The sequence below is a fragment of the Podarcis bocagei genome (genome assembly GCF_964188305.1).
Source record: "Podarcis bocagei genome assembly, chromosome: 15".
NCBI lineage: Eukaryota > Metazoa > Chordata > Lepidosauria > Squamata > Lacertidae > Podarcis > Podarcis bocagei.
Window position 1 is genome coordinate 8004309 of NC_138141.1, and position 18714 is coordinate 8023022.

The window sequence follows — 18714 nt, forward strand, 5'->3', positions numbered from 1 at the left end:
AAGGAGCTCTAATTCCTGTGGGGTATCTCTGTGTGAGTTCTTGTGCCAGCTTGCCGATGAGCTCAGTTGTTTGTGGGTTTTCCCCCTTCAATAATTAGTTTTCAGTTACAATAATCCAATGGTAGGCGGGATATCAAAACCAAAATCTTCTTCTTCTTCTTCTTCTTCTTCTTCTTTTTCTTCATTATAACAATGCCAAGTTATAATACAATTATGAACCCCAGTCATTCAGATGCCAAATTATATACCATATTTTTTGCTCTATAAGACTCACTTTTTCCCTCCTAAAAAGTAAGGGGAAATTTGTGTGCATCTTATGGAGCGAATGCAGGCTGCACAGCTATCCCAGAAGCCAGAACAGCAAGAGGGATCGCTGCTTTCGCTGCACAGCGATCCCTCTTGCTGTTCTGGCTTCTGAGATTCAGAATATTTTTTTTTCTTGTTTTCCTCCTCCAAAAACTAGGTGCGCCTTGTGGTCTGGTGCGTCTTATAGAGCGAAAAATATGGTAATTTAGGAGGCCTCCCATGTGCTAGAATTGATGGTTTGATGATTTACTTTGTTTCTGCGTTCCAAAATCTTATTGAGCTCAATTCCATTCCATTCAAAATAACACTCCCTTATACAACAACTGCAATATTAACGGCATCCGTTCATTTTGACACATTAAATGATTAACAAATCTGTAGGTGAAGCACTCAAACTACGTATATCCTTATTCCTTCTGTGTGTGACAATTATTCTGTCCATTGTGTTCCTTCCTGTCCGGTTAGCTCAGTTGTTAAAAGTGTGATGCTAATAATGCCAAGATTATGGGTTTGATCCCCGTACAGGTTCATATTCCTGCATTGCAGGGGGTTGGACTAGATGATCCAATGGGTCCCTTCCAACTCTCTGATTCTGTGATTCATGCAGGCTTCTCCCCTGTTCTCTGTGCAGGTGGCACCAGGCGGAGTCTCCTTGTTGAGCAGTTCAGACTGTTCCACAGACACCAAGAGCTCCTTTCGCCTCTTACCGGACCAGCGGCTGCAGAATCTGCACTTGGGGTTCTGCGTGTTTCAAGGAGTCATTCACACCAAGCTCTACCTGGGGAAGTGCACCCCACAGGCATTGTACTTTGTGCTGGATCGGGGTGTGTTCTTTTAAAAGTATACTTGCCCCTCCCTTCCTCCAAGGAGATCAGGGCAGGAGACTCCTCCCTCCCCTTTCACATTTTATCTTCACCACAACCCTGCATGGTAGGAGACTTGGGTGAGGCAGAATGACTGATACAACACCTGGTGCTTCGTTGGGGCCCATCTCACACAGCCAACAGTTTGGACTGCTTCATTTTGCTGTGGGGAGGGGTGAGCTGTGATGAGCCCAGCTGGTGTGTGTGCAAAAGGAACCCTGATGTGTTTGTCAGCAGACTTTGCAGGTTGTGTGAATTAGATTGGCGTAATCACTTACAGTTTCTGGAGTTCAAAGGCTTTATTCATGCAAAAACTATTTATAGGTTGGGCGGAGATGAGAGAGAGAAAGACATTTTGTCAGGACAGAATAAAAACAAAATAGCTCAGGGTTAAGGGGCAGAGTAAACAGAGGCTACAAGCAAGTGCTGACTAGATTCTTAGACAAACAGTGCCTTGTATGGTTTAAGTAACACATGTAGAAATTCAGTGAGAAGGAAATGTATTTGTTTTTCTCCAACGGTGTGCACATCATGCTCTTTGCCATTTCCTCCTGCAGATGTGTACTGCCCCCAGTCCAGGGCCTGGAGATCCAGGAAGGACAAATGCCTCTTCCTTGTCTTGGATGCGGCCCTTGAGTGGAGCCAGGCCCTGAAGTTCTGCCAGAGGTTCCACGGTGGGAGCCTGGCCACGCTGAGCAGCCCACAAGATCTGGTGAGCAGTTGCTCTGGTCTGTGCACAGGGAGTATCTGAAATGGCACCTAGGGCTGCCAAGAGTCATTTGGGCCCCAGGGAAGAAAAAACAAATGGGGCCCCCACCCAGCAAGGGCTGGCCAGCTAAAAGTATTTACACAGGATATAAAATAAATTTGTAATCTCATTTTTATGTTAATAATAAGCACGATAAAATTTGCTTGAATTCATTTCATTCTGGATTGTTTGATTGGATGTTTATTTTTATTTTTTTAAAAAAAATTATTAGGAATTTCAATTTCAATAACAATTTATCAAAAATACATCATCCTCATTTCCCCCCATTTCCCCCCTCCCCCCTCCCCCAAAAAGAAAAAGAAAACCCTCCCCCCCAGACTTCCCTCAGCTCCTCTCTCTGGTTTCTCAGCATATGCTATTCTCTTCATATTGTAAAATGATTATTGTAAATAATCCTTAATTAATCTATCAATATGTTACCAATAAAAAAAATGTGTATGTTTATTCAAAACCTGCCAAGGAGTCCAGTTCATTTTGTTGTTTCTTTAAGTACTTTGTAAAAGGTTCCCATTCTTCTTTAAAGTCACAGTTATTCTTATCACGTAGTTTGTGTGTCAATTTCGCCAGTTCCGCGTAATCCATCAGTTTCTCTTGTGACAATTCTTTGGTCGGGATTTCCTCATGTTTGATTGGCTGTTTAAATGTGTTGTCAACCACTTTGAGATTTCATTTAAAATATAAAGTCGTATATAAATGAAATGAATAATAATAATAACAATAATAACAATAAATCCCACTGGGGGAAAATCTGGTGCCATTGCGGCGACTGTAAATTAGGTCTAGTTCAGTTGAGTTTCTAACACTGATCACTCTGCCTCATGATAGAGCCGGCCCTACATAGGTAATGGCGCTGGGCTTCCCAGTCTAGGCTCTTTGCGCTCTTCCCAGCATCTTCTTGGCACTTAGGCCTCTCCACCCTGCTGTCTCTGGTGGCTTTGCACAGTTTGCATCCTTTGGGGTGCGCTGACCGGCAAGATAACCCACTGTGTGTTTTTGACTGGCGAAGGAGAATGACCTTCTGCGTTCCTCCACAGGTCTGGCTGCAGAAAGAGCTGGAGGTGAGTGTCTGGACTGGGCTTCGCAGTGGCAGAGGCTTGTGGCATTGGGCCGATGGGGCACCCTTCAACAAAGCATTGCGGCGGTAAGTAAGAACCCCTGAGAAAGAGACTGTGGGGCGGGATGGGTGGATTGGGGCCATTTGTCTATTAAGACGGCAATCCTGTGCACACCTGCTTAGAAGTGCATCTCACGGAACTTAATAAGAACCACTTCTGAATAATCAGTCAATAAATAATAGAAGCAGCTATAGTGCAGAGATTGAAAACACTCGCTGCCAAGTCATCTTGCCATCCGTACAAGAACCCAGTAAGGTTGGCCACTATCATTGTCACCATATTGCAAGTGGGGGAAGGTATGGGGAGAGGCTGCAGCTGGGAGAGAGTTAGTTTATCGTAAGCAACTTTCAAAGGAGTTCTATTTTTATTTAATTACTTTTTATTATTGTATTGTATGTTGAAAAGTCTCAACCTCCCAAAAAATTATCAAAGGAGTTTGAGGTCTCCTAAGGAGCTGTTCAGGTCCTGAAGGTCTGATAGAGAAACGTTCAGAGGAGCTGTTTCATTCACCAGGCTTATCTTTGCCTGGATCTAGCAATTGCAAGTCTTGAACAACTTGCTTTGATTTCCAAGAAGGTTGTCTGAGAAACATGGGACTGAAGCCAAGCCAAGGGGACGAGATGTAAAAGTGAGCACCTCAAAAGGCTTCCCTCACCCTCTGTCATTCTCTTTGGGGCCAGCTTTGTTCTCTCACAGGGTCCCTCGGACATAGAAACCTGCATGCTGGCCCTGAGCTCCGGCTTCCTGAAGGCTGAGCCGTGCCACAGGCCTCACCGCTGGATATGCCAGGCCTCCCACCAGAGTGGTAAGCAGAGCTGCTTTGGGCTGCAGACAATTTTCATTTCATAGAATCCTAGAGTTGGAAGGGACCCCGAAGGTCATCCAGTCCAACCCCCTGCAACACAGCTGTCCCATACAGAGATCGAACCTGCAACCTTGGCATTAGCAGCACCACACTCTAACCAGCTGAGCTATCCAGGCTGAGTTTTCATTTTGGTATCTATGGGGCATTCCTGAATTGCAGGGGGTTTGACTAAATAACAACAACAACATTTTTTATTTATACCCTGCCCTCCCCAACCAGAGCCAGGCTCAGGGCAGCTAACACCAATAAAATCACAGTAAAAACATAATAGGGGAAAGAGAGAGGGATTTTTTTAAAAAAAAATACAGGTTAAAATGCAATTTAAAATACAGCCTCATTTTAGAATAGCCGATAAATCAAGACCATAAGGGGAGGGAAACATAAGAGTCAGACTGAGTCCAAACCAAAGGCCAGGCGGAACAGCTCTGTCTTGCAGACCCTGTGGAAAGATGTCAAGTCCCGCAGGGCCCTAGTCTCTTGTGACAGAGTGTTCCACCATGTCGGGGCCAGTGCTGAAAAGTCCTTGGGCCTAGGCCACATAGGGCTTTAAAGGTCAAAACCAGCACCTTAAACCTGACCCTGTACTCCACCGGGAGCCAGTGCAGTTGCTAAAGCACTGTGAATGTGATCCCACGGCAAGGACCCCGTAAGGAGCCCTCGTGGTCCCTTCCAACCCCACAATTCTATGATTCTCCCCTCCCCTCAGGCTCCTACATGACCTTCCCTGAGAAGTCCTTCTATGGTGCGCCCTCCTTGGATCTGAGCTTCCCTTCGCTGGAGGCTGCCAAGCGGCAGTGCTCTGCCTTGGGCACGGGGTGTGATGCCGTGGTCAGCTCCGCAGGGGGCCACCGCCTTGCCAAGGGGACACGCCTTGTGGCCCTGGAAGACCCTGATGCCAGTTCGGCTGCTGCCGTGCATGTCAAGACGAGCTGCCGGCCCGGCTTCTCTGGCCAGGACTGCCAGTCGATGTGCCCCCGGTGTGAGCCAGGCCTGAGCTGCAACCCGCTGACGGGCCTCTGCGATGGATTCCTGCGCTACAGAGAGGCAGCCGGTATGTGCATCTCAAAGCAGTGGGCTAATGGGGCTCTCCTCCAAGCCGTCCCTAATGCAGCCACCCTCAATCCCATGCAAAAAAAGGTCACATTTGGAGAAACAGGGTTAAACCAGTCGTGGCACTGGCTCCAACCGCCAGCCCTGGAGCCCTGAGAGGAAGGAGAGCTGGTGGCCTCATTTGGCACCATGGAGCCCTTCAGACCTTCTGCTGCTCCCCCCCCCAACCTCCCTTGCCACCTGTTTGCTCCCTTGCCCCAGTGCAAATGGAATTGCAGCTGCCTTCAAGCTTGTAGCTCTTCCAGAATAATAATAATATTTTTTATTTATACCCCGCCCTCCCCAGCCATGGCCGGGCTCAGAGCGGCTTGCCAGGAAGCATCATGCCTTCTGACTTAAAAACCCTGCTCCTGAGTGCCAGGAGCCAGGGGGCACCCTGCAGTTACTTGGTGCACAAGGGTGTGTGGTTGCCGAGTAACCCCCTGGCACTGCGGTCAGCTAGTAATGGCCAAACCCCTTTCCCTAGCGGCGTATGCCTCTCTGAAGTGCCTGCCCCTGGATGACTGGGTGTTTGAGCATGGAGCCTGCGTGTCCTTGGAGCGCTACAGCAGGCAGGACGAAGCAGCCTCTGCTTGCCAGAGGTACCTGGGTGCTACCGTGCAGAAGGTCAAGGTGAGATGGGGTCCCTGCTGGAGGCTGGGGGTGGGGGAGGAGGTAGGTTCTGGTGAACTTCTCACATTGGAACCACCATAATTTGACTTGACTAGAGTTGAGAGGGACCCCAATAACCATGGAATGGGTGTGCTATGCCAACCTCCTGGAGATGGGCTGTGGGAAGGGGTCCTGGGTAGTGCTTTCTTTCTAGGAAAAAGGTGCCGGAAATTTTGCCCTGGCTGCAAAATTTCCTCAGGGCCAGGAAAAACAAATGCATGTAAAACAATTACATGATTTACTGGAACTTCATTGAGATCTTGGTATATAGTAAAGGTAAAGGGACCTCTGACTGTTAGGTCCAGTCGTGGCCGACTCTGGGGTTGTGGCGCTCATCTCGCTTTATTGGCCAAGGGAGCCGACATACAGCTTTCGGGTCATGTGACCAGCATGACTAAGCCGCTTCTGGCGAACCAGAGCAGTGCACAGAAACGCTGTTTACCTTCCCGCCAGAGTGGTACCTATTTATCTACTTGCACTTTGACGTGCTTTCAAACTGCTAGGTTGGCAGGAGCAGGGACTGAGCGACAGGAGCTCACCCCGTCGCGGGAATTCGAACCGCCGACCTTCTGATCAGCAAGTCCAAGGCTCTGTGGTTTAACCCACAGCGCCACCCACGTCCCTATCTTGGTATATAGAGATGCATTATAAATAACTTGCTGCATTATGCATGCCTATTTTTACCACAGGGGTAACACTGTCCAACATTTTGGCAGGACCTGGGCTCGCATCTCCTTCCCCAAGCCCAGGAGGCATTTGCCCAGCTTAGGGAAGAAGGCACAATGCTCTAAGGGGGTCTGCCTGGCTTTGGGAAGGAGGCAGCAGGGCTCCAGAATCCTGTCGCAGCCTCCTGCCTCCTTGGGAAAGGAGGCGTGATGCTCTGAGGGGTCCAAGAGCCCTTCCTCCTCCTCCCCTCCAAAAAGGTGATGGCTTTGTGTACCATTGTGTCCCACCAGAAAAAAAGCACTGATCCTGGGACAGGCAAAGTACTTTGAACCTGACATGCCTGATCTCTCCCGCAACCTCCCCTGGTCTTGCCCCAACCAACCTGGCCAGGGATCAAGGGGGTGATGATGGGAGCCCAGCAACATCTGACTGCCCCACAGGCTGAGCTGCCCCATCTCTCCCCTTTCTTTCTTTTTTTCAGGCCAGGGCTGGCTTTGCTGGTGGCGAAAGAGGAGGCTCAGAGCCAGGCAGCTTCCGTTGGGCTTGCCAGCGACCTGAAGGTGGGAGTATTCTCTGGGGAGAAAAGATGATGATGAGAATTTATTAAATTTGTATACCGCCTTATACCGGCAGGTCTCAGGGCGGTTCTCAACATAAAATCACAATATCACAAAATACATAATAAAAACAAGAACAACCCAGTAATCCCACTGGCTCCCCAAACACATTTTAAAAGGGCATTGGATGTCAGTCAGCCAAAGGCCTGGTTAAGGAGGAACATTTTTGCCTGGCACCTAAATCCCCACTCAATCTGTCTTTGATGCACTGAGGGGCTTAATGCCAACGTATCCTTATAGCGGAGAGGTGGGGAATGTTAGGGGTCTTTTGCCCTTTGTCACACTTCAGGGGATGCCCCCGGGAGCTGAGTTCCAGGCTGCATACACACCTTATATTTAAAGCACATTATCCAATGTACCCTGGGATCTGCACGTTGTTAAGGGTGCTGGGGGGTTCTGGCTCTGTGAGGGATAAACTACAGTTCCCAGTTTTCGGGTGGAGGAAATGTGCCTTAAGTCGCCTTGTTCTGTACATTGCCAGGAAGAGCTTTCACTTTATTTCTCCCGCTTCATGGCATCCCCACACAGATGTGGACCTGCCATCTTTCAGGGAGAAGCTGCTCCTTCCTCAGCAGCGCTCGGCCCCCCAGCAGAGGCGAGCGTCGCTGCAGGAAGCCAAGGACGCCTGCTACCTGCGGAAGGAGGGCTGCACGGGGCTGCTGAGACTTAGCGGGGCCTATTACCTGGTGGCAGGGACGGTGTTGGTGGACAGCCCTGGCTCGGACGCCATCCTCTACGTGAAGGCAGGTGAGTGGCTGCTTCTGCTGCACTTGAGATGCAGGAGGACAGGGAGGAGGTTGGGAAGGGGGAATAGTAGTGGGTTGGTAGATCGGGGGCTGGAACACCTTCCTCCCTCCATTTCAGGGATGCCCCTGAACACTGCACAGCCCAGCAAGGTGCTTTAAATGTGTCTTGTGGTGCCAAGTTAAAGGCCAACCCAGTGTATGGCAGTCTGAGCTTGTGTGGATTAGAAGCCCCTTTGTCAATGGATTTCAGGAGCCTTTCCCAGAATAAATTCATGCCTGGCTTACTGCCCTTTGACCCATCCTACCTGGGCTGAGGAATGTTTGCAGGTTCAGCTGCATGAGAAGACAGGAGACGTCTCCCACTATGCCTGTGCCCTGTTTCCAAGAGTGACCAGTCAGATGCTTCCGGGGAGTCCCCAATGAGGGCTGGGAGGCAATTTCATTATTTACTGCTTATTTATTTCAGCCCAAGAGGCTTCCAGTTAAAACAAGGCAGTCCCTGCAGGCTTACAATCTAGAAATCACGACAGACACACACAAGGGGAAAGGGGCAGGGAGGGGAGAGAGAAGCAGCCCTTCTCTGATGGTCTTCAGAGGCTGACTTGAAAGAGAGATCCCACTCTGGTGTCAATAAAAGCTTAAGATTTGCTGGAGAGGACCAAAGACCTGGTGGCCAAACACATCACACAAGGCACGAAGGCAGCCCTAACCCCACCTGGCCAGTACTGAGACTTTCCTCCCTAGTCCAGTGCTGAGAGAGGCTTCCTTGTTGAGGCTGGCCATTCCTCCTGTGTGTTGGTGTGTGCCTGTGCCGCCAGGTTCAAAGGCTGAGCTTCAAGGCTGCAGGATCTGACCCCTGACACCTCCAGTGACTTCTGCAGGGCCTCCAGCAGACATGCCTCTAGAGTATCGTGAGGCCAGTCAGAGGGGCTGGTGTCTCCAGGTAGCTCACTGCCTTAACCGACAACTCTCTGTCCTTGCAGCCTGCTCCCCCAGCTTCTGTGGGGATGGGTGCCGGCGGCGCTGCTCTCCGTGTTTGAGCACATCGACCTACAACCCCCTGACGGGCCAATGCGATGGGCGCCACCTGCGCTGCGTCCGTCGCCTCACCCCCTCGTGCCTTCATGGTAAGTTTGGGGGGCGGGGCGGAATATGAGTGACATAAAAATGCTGCAGCATGACTGAGAGAGGCCTTGTTGGCATATGACACCTGCGCTCAGAGATCTGCCCTGGTTGCTGATTTGCTCCTGCACCGAGTTCAAGGTGTTGCCATTTGCATATAAAGCCCATGGCAACTTGGGACCAGTTTACCTACGAGATTGTGTGATTACATGTGCCTATCAACTGCTTAAAAGGTAAAGGGACCCCTGACCATTAGGTCCAGTCATGACCGACTTGGCATAACTGGCATTGCTACAGGTGCCACAGATACACTTTGTTATAGTGGTGTGGGGGTGTGTACAATTTGACAACAAAACATACAAATTCTATAGCAAAACCAAAAATAACATCAAATTGACCTCCCCTCCCCCTCTCATCTGTGGTTTCTTTCATTTTATCTTTACTGCTGCATATCCAAACCAATACCTTATTATTTATTTTCTCTAATAATTTCCTTGAGTTATCTTTACTGCTCATCTTACATTAACCTTGCTAATGTTTTAAGTTGTTCACAATTAAAAAAAAAATACTCAGTAAATTTTCCCCAGTCTTAGTTAAATTTCTTTCTTCCTGGTTCCTTACTCCTCCCATCGAAGTTTAGCCATCTCCGCATACTCCACCAAGCACCTACACTTTGGAACTCACTGCCTATTGAGGTCAAGCAGGCGCCTGCTAAAAACATCCTTGTTTAGGCAAACCTAGCCAGGTGTTTGGAAAGTGGATGCGAATTCACATCCATTTTTTCCGCAGCACTGGAAAAAGTGGATGTGAATTTCAGTCTCTTTTAGTACTTTAACTTCCGTATGTTTAAAAGTATTATTGTTAATTTACTTGATGCTACTGTTTTATCTTTCGGTAAGCCACTTTGAGGTGTGTGGTTTTTTTGTTGTTTTTGTTTTAAATACAATCAAGCGGTGTATCTTTTTTTAATGAAATAAATATGTACAAGGCAGGCCTTCTTTTGCTCCATGAACTCCCACTGTTGGATGCATTTCTTTAGCTTAATCATTTACACTCATCTTTTCTGTTAATAAAATAAGCCAAGTGGCTTTGTGATAAAAGGGAAAGTCAACATAGAAAAACAAAACAATACATCATTGGAAATAACAACATTGTCAAGAGGCAGCGCTACAACTTCACAGAGAACAGGCAGGCTGGCAGGTTAGAGTCAGGGTCATGTTGCGAAGCTACTACTGCTCTGCCTGTGGTTGTTTTCCAGGTTTGGTGAGCTCGAGATGTCCACATGCTCCTGGCTGGTGGTTCTGGGATGGTCACTGCTATTACGTGGAGGAGCACAGCAGCAAGAACTGGCAGGGGGCAAAAGCCACCTGCCAGACGTATGGAAAAGACGTGGGCCTCCTGACCCTCAGCAGTGCCAAGGAAAAGGCAGGTTGGGAGCTAGCCATGCTCCCAGGTGGCATGGCTGGCGCTCCATGCTTCACTGTGGGGTAGCTGCCAGTAAGCGTGCGTGGCCCAGTTCAAGGCCAGTATATGAAGCCCTAAATGACTTGGGCCCATGCACCTTCCCCATTGCCAACCATCTTGGACTCTGCAAAATCAGTAGGTGAAGCCTATTCAGGGATGTTACTACAGGGCCTTTTCAGTGGTGGCTCCCATTTTGTGGAGTGCCCTCCTCACTACTGACTTTTAGGAGGAAATTTCCAAGCATTCCTGTTTGCCAGGCATTTGACGGCTGAAGGACAATGTTCCTGGCAACCAACCCTCAGATCACTGGGCGGGAGAACGTTTCCCACTTTTGGGAGGCTGTTCTAACTCTTTATAGGTGTTTATACCTACAAACATTTTGTTTCAATATATGAAGCTATGAAGCACATTGCTGCTGCCAGAGAGCTGAATGTTCTCCCCCTCCAGGCCTGGATAGCAGCCATGGTGCAGAAGAACAGCTGGACGGGGCTGAATGATGTCGATAGAGACGGGACTTGGACATGGGCAGAGGGCCGAGCAGCCAACCTCTCTTCTCCCTGGTGAGTGTTTTGGGGGCAGGTGGCTGCCTTCAAGTAGACATGGGCAACCAGACCAGCATTGACAGGAAAGACTCCCTCTATGCTGGGCCAAGGATTGAACCCAGGACCTCCAGCCGGCGTGGCCTGTCCTGTTTCGCTGCCTAAGGCAAAGCATGAAGGTGCTACCCATGCTGTTCCCAATTACTGGGGTGTGTGGCTATGGCTTCTGGGTTCTGTCAAGGTCTTGCGAGCATCCTGTGAGATCACGTGCTGTTCTTGCAAGATCACCCTGGAAGCTGCTACTGCTTCAGTGGAGACAGTGGTGGTGGTGGGATTCACACCCATGGAGGGGCCCCTTGGATTCTGTCACCTGAGGCAGCTACCTCAGTCTGCCTCATGGAGGACCCGGCCCTGTTCTACAGGCAGAGCAGGTGCTTCACAACTGACAGAGGAGATCCCTTGATACATTGGTCCTCTGGCGGCCAACTTACTCAGAACTCCAGCAAACCTGACAGAATCATAGCGTTGGAAGGGACCCCAAGGGACATCTAGTCCAACCCTTATGCAGCTTCTGAAGGAGCGTCTTTGTCTAGGGAGACTGAGGAGGGACAGTGATCATCTCCCTGCATCTCCTGCCACCACACTGTCAGAACTGCACCCCCAGCTTGCAAGGCTTAGCACCTCATTCCAGGTCCCCATTGTCCTTCCTTCTCTGTCTGGCATGTGACTTTGGCTTCCTTGGCACCTGCCATTCCTTGTCGAGAAGTTGGTGGTCCCAGCCATGTGTGACCCATTTTTGCTTCCCTCGCTAGGTTGGCGGACACACAGCTTGCTACCGGGGGCTGCCTGGAGATTGGGCCGCAGGGAGAGGGGCAGGTGGCTGCATCCTCCTGCTCCGAGCTCAAGCCGTGGGTGTGCGAGGGGCCACTGGGTAAGTGCTTGGCGGGACTTTGGAAGGGGACAATGTCATCAGGTCCCAATGCTCTCACCTGTCTCTCTTGGCCAGAGAGCCTCTGCTCCACTGAATGGACTTTGGGAATGATGGACTATGGTCATAATCAGGGAAAGCGGCTTGGGCCTCATTCTGGATAATATCCCCCTGCCTCCTCCTCAGCACCCCGGAGTTCCTGTCCGACAGAGCCTGGGTGGAGCCACTGGAATGGCAGCTGCTACTTCTGGGACCCCTCCTTGGCCAGCGGGTGGCAAGAGGCCCTGCATGCCTGCCGGAGATTCAAGAATACAGAACTGCTGCACCTGACCTCTCCGCAAGAGAAGGTATGGCTTTTCTGTACCAGCATCCCTCCAGAAGCACAGGGCCCCTCATGATGACCTCTGATGGCATGCAGCCCATGGAGTTGGGCTGCAGTTTTCAGAAGACGGCTCCCTCACTGGTCCTCCCCTCAGCCTGCAACCAGGGGCCAAGTGGTGCTTGCCCTAGGGAAGCCGGAGCCCTCTCCTTCCTTGATATTGACCTTTCTGGAGAACCCTGTGCCACCCTGTACGTGCCCAACTCCCCCACCGCTCTCCGTGCAGGGAGGCAGGTGAAAGGCCAACTGAGGCATCATGGGATGGTTGCCTTCTTTCCACCCACCCTGAGGTTGCGGTTGCCATGTTTGTTCCAGGACTGGGTCCGCTCAAACTTTGGAGGCTCCTTCTGGACGGGCTTGAATGACCTGAAGGAGGAATCCGTCTTCCGGTGGACAACACAGGAGCCCCTCAGCGAGCAGATGGCACAGTGAGCACCCGGGTGGCTCCTCCAGGGCCCTTTCCCCCTTGATATGAGTGCCCTGTGGGCGAAGGGTGCTGGGGAAGGTCATTCCCCACCAAGCTTGAAGTAGATCAGCTCAGATATCCCCCCAACAATGTCATTATTTTGTAATAGAAAATAGCTCAGCTTAATCCAAAATGACCCAGTTGGCATTGCACCCCCTGACTGGGCATATGCGATGGGATCCAATCCCAACCCAACTCCTGTGGGCCTCCTCCCTTATCCATCAGAGCTTCCTGACATCAGTGGCTGGGAAAACTGCATTTTCCATTCCTCCTTGTACCTGGTGTGCTGTATAGCCACCCTGCATCCCTTCTGTCTGTCTGTCTGTCTGTCTGTCTGTCTGTCTGTCTGTCTGTCTTTCTCCCTCCCTTCTGCCTGCTGCCACCATCAGTGTAGCAACCAATGAACAATGGGTCTGGAAGGAACATAGGACTGTGGCTTAGGGGCTTAGGGGAAGGAGGGAAGAAAGTGAACACTGCCCTAGCTCAGATGAGAATCTGAGCCATGGAAGAATCGGTTGGGAGGGTAATGGTGTTCATCTCATATTCGAGGAAAGCATTGCATTTTGAACCAGGAAATATGAGATGTGGCAATACCTCTGATGATGAATTGAATTTATATGCCCTGGAGTGCTGGCATCCTAGTTGAGAGCATTTGCAAAATTCCTTTTGGAGGGAGCTCTTGTGACCCCGCCCCCCCACCTGAGCCCTGGAGCAGAAACAACCCTCTTCCTTTTGCTTTTGTGTGTGGGGAAAGGTACCTAAAGGATGATATGGCTGATGGGGGCCTGAAGGACTGTGTGTGGTTTGACTCATCAACGGGGCTTCTCAGCGATGCCAGCTGCAAGGAGGAGAAGCCCTTCCTGTGCAAATGTAGTGAAGGTAATTTGTTTATTTGTTGAATTTGTGAGCTGCTTTATTTTGCCCAGGGTAACCCAAAGCTTCTTACAACCAACCCAACCCTCCTTCCCTGAGGAGGGAGCACACAATCCCCATCGCTCTTTCTGAATGCTGAAACCAGGCCCCTGCCCATGCATGTGCCCCTTTTGAAAACTACCTGAGACCCTGGAGCCTGGCTGTTATTTTTACTTGTTGGTTATGATGGTCTTTTCTTCTGCTCTGCTCTTTCACTGTGCTTTTATGTGAGTCACTTTTGGGGGTTGTTTTGGGGACAAAAAGCCGCATTCGAATGCATCCGCAAATAAATAATTTTACAACATGCCATGTAAACAGGCTCTGTTGGTGGTTTTAATTGTGAAGCATTAGCTAAGCTGGCCACACCATGTTTCCCTTCCCAGCAGCCACAGAATGGTTTGATGAGCAACCTGGCCACGGCGTGGCAGGAGAGCCGTCCGTGCTGTACCCCTCCGCTGAGAGCCTGGAGCAAGCGAAGCAGGAATGCCTGATGGAGCACAGCGTGTGTGCCGCCGTCCTCCAAACAGGGACTGGCTACTATCTGATAAGCTCCACAGATAGCATTGTCGCCAAGCCAGATTCAACGCTTTACAGGTGGACCAGTAAGTGGGTCTTGCGTAGGGACGGGAAGAGAACCCTCTTCGTGTCTTCTGCCTGAAGGACATGATGGTTCCTCCTTGCAGAGGAGTGGAGCTTCCAGGTGTCGCGGCAGTGCACTTCTCTCCAGGGAGAAGGAGGTCTCCTTGGGGGCTTTGAGAAGGATCTCTAAAGCCCCTGTGAGCAGCAGGGATGCTGGACTAGATCTTGCCTAGATCAGCAGGGCTCTTCTTATGTCCTTGTGAGAGAAAGGCATCACCAAAGTGTAATTCTGAACCATGATTTACCTTGGAGTCAGCACTGCCTGCCCAGGGGCAGAGTGTCACCCCCAGCGATCTGCAACATGCCTGCATCCTGGCTGCTCTGGTGAGGAGCACATGCACCAGGTCATCCAGGTCTGCAATGCAAAAGCCTTAGGGTCTGTCCAAACTGGGGTTAATGCAGATCGTGAACCACTCACGCCTACTTTTTTCCCCCTCATCCACGTGGGGGCTCTCCTCCAACAGCTCCCCCCTAAATCGAGAGATTCCTTGTGCTTTGAAAATCCAAACAGGAGAGCTGCATGGGTTGCATTAAGCCCAGGTATGGACAGCCCTTTGTCGAGAGCTGCTTCCATGTGCAAGACATGAAACTGGTGTAGCTTTCCCTGTTGATTAAAGGAAGAACTTCATCTGCTGGACTTCTGTGCATCATGCTGATGTGAAAGAACAGCGGGAAAGCAATGGGGGGAAAGTGTCAAGCCAGCTGCAGTCAGTAGGCCAGCCTAAAAGGCGAAGCCACTGTCCATCTCGGCCTCCTTTCTCTGCCCTCATTGGCTTGCCTGAGAGCCAAGTTGAAACAACAACAGCAACAGTTGCTCAAGTCAGGTGTTTGATGAGAACATCCTGCTGGCTTTTAATGCTGTGTGTTATGTCGCGAAGCCCCAGAAACGTGGTTGCTTGGAGGAGAGAGCTGTGTGATGTCAGCTGCTTCTGGGGCCACCATGCCCTTCCCTCTCATGCCTGAGCCCTGCTGCACTCATTTGCTCTGTTTCCTTTCAGTCTGCGCAGAGGGCTTCAGCGGCCCCTCCTGTCATAGGGCCTCGGCACCCCCACCACGACCTGCCTGCGACTGCAGCGGCCAATTCCAGACAACGGCTGAGAAAGGTGAGGGAGCCGGCAGTCGTTGTCACAGAGCCTCTCTTGGGGAGCAGCAGTGGCTCAAGAAACTCATTTTTTGTGGCCTGTGCCAACATTCCAGTGGGTTACATAGCATGGCTGGCAGGCTGTGGCCACTTAGGAGTGCACAAGTACCTGCTCAGTTGCTGAGCACCAAACCTGGATGAATGTGGTTCACCCTAGCAGCAGTGTGTGTGTGTGTGTGTGTGTGTGTGTGTGTGTGTGTGAGAGAGAGAGAGAGAGAGAGAGAGAGAGAGAGAGAGAGAGAGAACATCTTAGTCATACTTACCTGTGTGTAGCTGCTTCCAGCAGGACATCCTGTTCCTGCCAGCTGTCCTGGGCAACCCCAGTGACAGAAACCTGCTTGTTGCAGAGGCGGGTGGGGACAGCAGGCACAGAGAAGTCTGTTTACTTTCCTGATGGAACAGGTTCCTATGCTTTCCTTTTGACGTGGCATAGCTGCAATCCAATCCCCGCTTACCTGAGAGTACGTTCCGTTGAATTCAATAGGACTCATTTCTGAGTAGACATGGTTAGTATGGTGCTGTTAAACATGATCTGCCCTCTCACACTGGAGGTGACAAATTTCTTCCCCCTTCTCCTGGATTGTTTGCTCGGTCTCTCTCTCTCTCCCCCCCCCCCCCGGCCCCTTCCTATCCTGGTCTGCTTTCTTTTCCTCTTGAGAACGGTGCCATCAGAAGGTTAGCCGGATGCTATGCTGGGCCCTGCAAAATGGGAGGGGGGCAATATGTCTTCATTGAGTCATGGAGAAACAGGGGTAGAGGAAGGTCTAAGTGGGGTGGGTGGAAATACAGACTTGCATTTTTGAGGCAGCAGCAATTCCATTTCTTAGATAACTTATTCAGGAAGCAAATTCGCCCCTTCGGTTAACAATGAATGACTTCAGTGGACTCTCTTGCGCCTGGTGTGTGATGCTAGCCAGTCCTTAGATCTTCTTGGGAATGGAACTTTCTGACCCAGCCTTCAGCCCTGTACATCTGGGGCTTGGCTCTGTTACTTCAGCAGTGGTGGAAAGCCACAGGCTGAGATGCTTGGGGGTGGGAGAGGCATTCCAGAGCTGTGGGGCAGCCCCTTCCCTAGCCCTTGGAGGGTGTTTTCACCGGAGTCTGGCACTGTCCAGTCCTCCTACCATGTGTACTGACCCCACCATTTCCTGGTTCTGCCATCCTTCCTTTGCACAGAGTATGGGTTTTGCAGTGTGTGTGAGGGGGGGGGGAGAAGTTGACTTAAACCAGTTTACACTGGTGGTAGCATAGGCATTTGCATAGTTACATCCTGCTGAGTAGGAAGAGGAGGCAGTGAGTCTGAGGTTTTGCCTGAGACAAATAACTAAGGGGCCTTTCTTGTTGCAGTCTGTGGTGTCCCGGTGCAGACGTGTGTGGAGGACTGCCAGCAAATGACAACCTGGAGCAATTGCTCTCTCTGCCTGCCTGCCTGTACTGGTAAGCAAAGAGCCCCTGTCCCGTGAGTTGGGTTGGGAGCACATGGGCAAACCCTCCGCATTCTCTGGGTCCTCAGTCTCTGGGCTTAGATTTCCAAGGATAACAGCTTTCTTTCTTAAAACAATATCCCTGGTGTGTTATTCCTTGGCATGGCATGCCGTAAATAGTCCTGCATATCCTTACAAGCCACTTTGCAGGACCTCAATCTTTCTGCAAGGTAAACAAAATAAAAATAAACATTGCAAAGCCCAAGCTCCCCACTGAAGCAGAGCTGCTTGCCAGACCTTGGCTTCTTTGCATATGGAGAGGTATTTTGCTAAACCTGCCTGAGCCACTGAAAACCGGCCTTACCAGGCTTCATTCTTCTTCATTTATTTGATTTGTGTATTTGTACACTTTACTGGCTGTGCTGGCAAGCTGAGCAGAGGTCCATGGCCTGTTGTTTACAGTAGGATCCCAATGGATGCAATGTTAAGTGTTGTTGAATTTGGGCCTGGTGATGTGGAGAGGGTGAAGCACTCAGGGGCCTCTGGCAGCCGGTACCTCTTATTTGGGTGGGTGGGGGACACTACAGGTGGCCAGGCTGTGTCTTGTGGCCACTAGTACAGCACAAGTCCAGTGACACTAGATCCATGCACTGGCTGCCCAGTTCCTTAAACTGCGAAGCTCTTTGCCACTTACCTGTTGACGGGGCTCGTGGGATACTTCCTTGCTAGTTTCGTCTGACTGGTTGCTGGCTGCTTCCTTTTTTCCAGAGCACCAGCCCTAAAACTTAGGATTGTGCTTTGTATCAGCAGCTCCACCTCCTGCCCCTGCCACGCCCCTCCTCTTTAGTTCTATGTTTAACATATCCTGCCTTTCCTCCCAAAGATGGCCAGGGTGGCAGCAAGTAACAAAACATTACCAAAAACCTTTCAAAACATTTTAAAATCCTTCCAGTGCAGAGGAAGATTGGGAAAAGTCTCAAACTGAAAGTCTTGTTGGAAGAGGAAGGTCTTCAGCAGAGATGGTACTTCCCCTATGCTGCCTCTCCCAGCAAGGAGCCCTCTTTGGGTAGCTGAAATGCTTCTTCAGCTGACAGCTTTGCGCTGGCAGGAAGGGGTCCAGCACAGGACCCTCCTCCCTCTTCAGGTTGGCCTGGGCTTGGAGAAGTCGGCAGGTATGGAACCAGCCAACCAGTGTGCTCTCTTTTCCTCTACCCCCAGACGTGACCCTGATGAGCGGCCTAGATCCTGAGGAGCTGGCCCTCATCACCATGGTCCAGTACAAAGTGCTGCACTCCCTCAACCTCACCGCAGAAGACGAAAGGGACCGGGGAAACTCCTCCAAAATCATCTATGATGCCAAATACCCATGATGCTGTTTCCGCACCCTGGAGGAAGGAAGGAAGGAAGGAAGGAAGGAAGGAAGGAAGGAAGGAAGGAAGGAAGGAGGGAAGGGGTCAATAAAAGGTTTGGGGGGGGGTTCGTCCCCTCCTATCTTCTTGAGGCTTGCATCCCGAGTGTTCCTGTTTCCATTGGGAGCTTGGCTGGATGGATGGATGGGCAGCAGCAGGGGCTCAGGGCAAAGTGGCAAATTTGGGTGTCCCATTTGTAGAGGGAGGGAGTTGTGACACCTTTCCACTCCGGTTGGCCAGCCACATGCCTCAATGGGAAACCCACCAACAGGACCTGCATGGAAGAGCAACTCTCTTTTCCTTTGGCTTCCAGCAATGGCTATTCAGAAGCACCCCCTCCCCCCATGGCTGTTGGCACCTGCAGTCCATGGGGCACCCCTTGTGCAACTGGAAATGGGCCAGTAGCTGGCCCGCCTTATGGCGGAACAAAAGCTGCTTTGTCAGAGTTTTCATCCGCTTCCTCCATCGTCCTGTCCCCTGCAGCAGACAGCCAAGTCCCTCTCTGTCAGGAGCTGGAGTCAAGCGTAGGCAAGGCCCTTGGGAATCCTGGTTCCAGCCTCGTGAGCATGTTGTTGCATCATTC

General features: G+C 50.7%; 1 protein-coding gene across 7 annotated transcripts in view; it reads left to right on the forward strand.

Annotated features, from left to right (window-relative positions):
- LOC308574123 (uncharacterized protein) overlaps positions 1-18184 on the forward strand; it is a 36996-nt gene extending 18812 nt beyond the window's left edge. For 5 of the 7 annotated variants that reach the window (XM_081171587.1, XM_081171590.1, XM_081171592.1 and 2 more), the window contains 19 exons: positions 938-1130; positions 1727-1881; positions 2973-3079; positions 3734-3858; positions 4625-4969; positions 5495-5640; positions 6827-6905; positions 7491-7709; positions 8692-8835; positions 10089-10255; positions 10742-10854; positions 11646-11764; positions 11948-12108; positions 12456-12568; positions 13361-13485; positions 13902-14120; positions 15156-15260; positions 16646-16735; positions 17941-18184. In XM_081171587.1, coding sequence (XP_081027713.1) covers positions 938-1130; positions 1727-1881; positions 2973-3079; positions 3734-3858; positions 4625-4969; positions 5495-5640; positions 6827-6905; positions 7491-7709; positions 8692-8835; positions 10089-10255; positions 10742-10854; positions 11646-11764; positions 11948-12108; positions 12456-12568; positions 13361-13485; positions 13902-14120; positions 15156-15260; positions 16646-16735; positions 17941-18092 — 2877 coding nt within the window. In that variant the 3' untranslated portion in view covers positions 18093-18184. The remainder of the gene's footprint in view (positions 1-937; positions 1131-1726; positions 1882-2972; positions 3080-3733; positions 3859-4624; positions 4970-5494; positions 5641-6826; positions 6906-7490; positions 7710-8691; positions 8836-10088; positions 10256-10741; positions 10855-11645; positions 11765-11947; positions 12109-12455; positions 12569-13360; positions 13486-13901; positions 14121-15155; positions 15261-16645; positions 16736-17940) is intronic. The other 2 variants (XM_081171588.1, XM_081171589.1) reach the window with 2 other exon arrangements.
- The last annotated feature ends 530 nt before the right edge of the window (positions 18185-18714 follow it).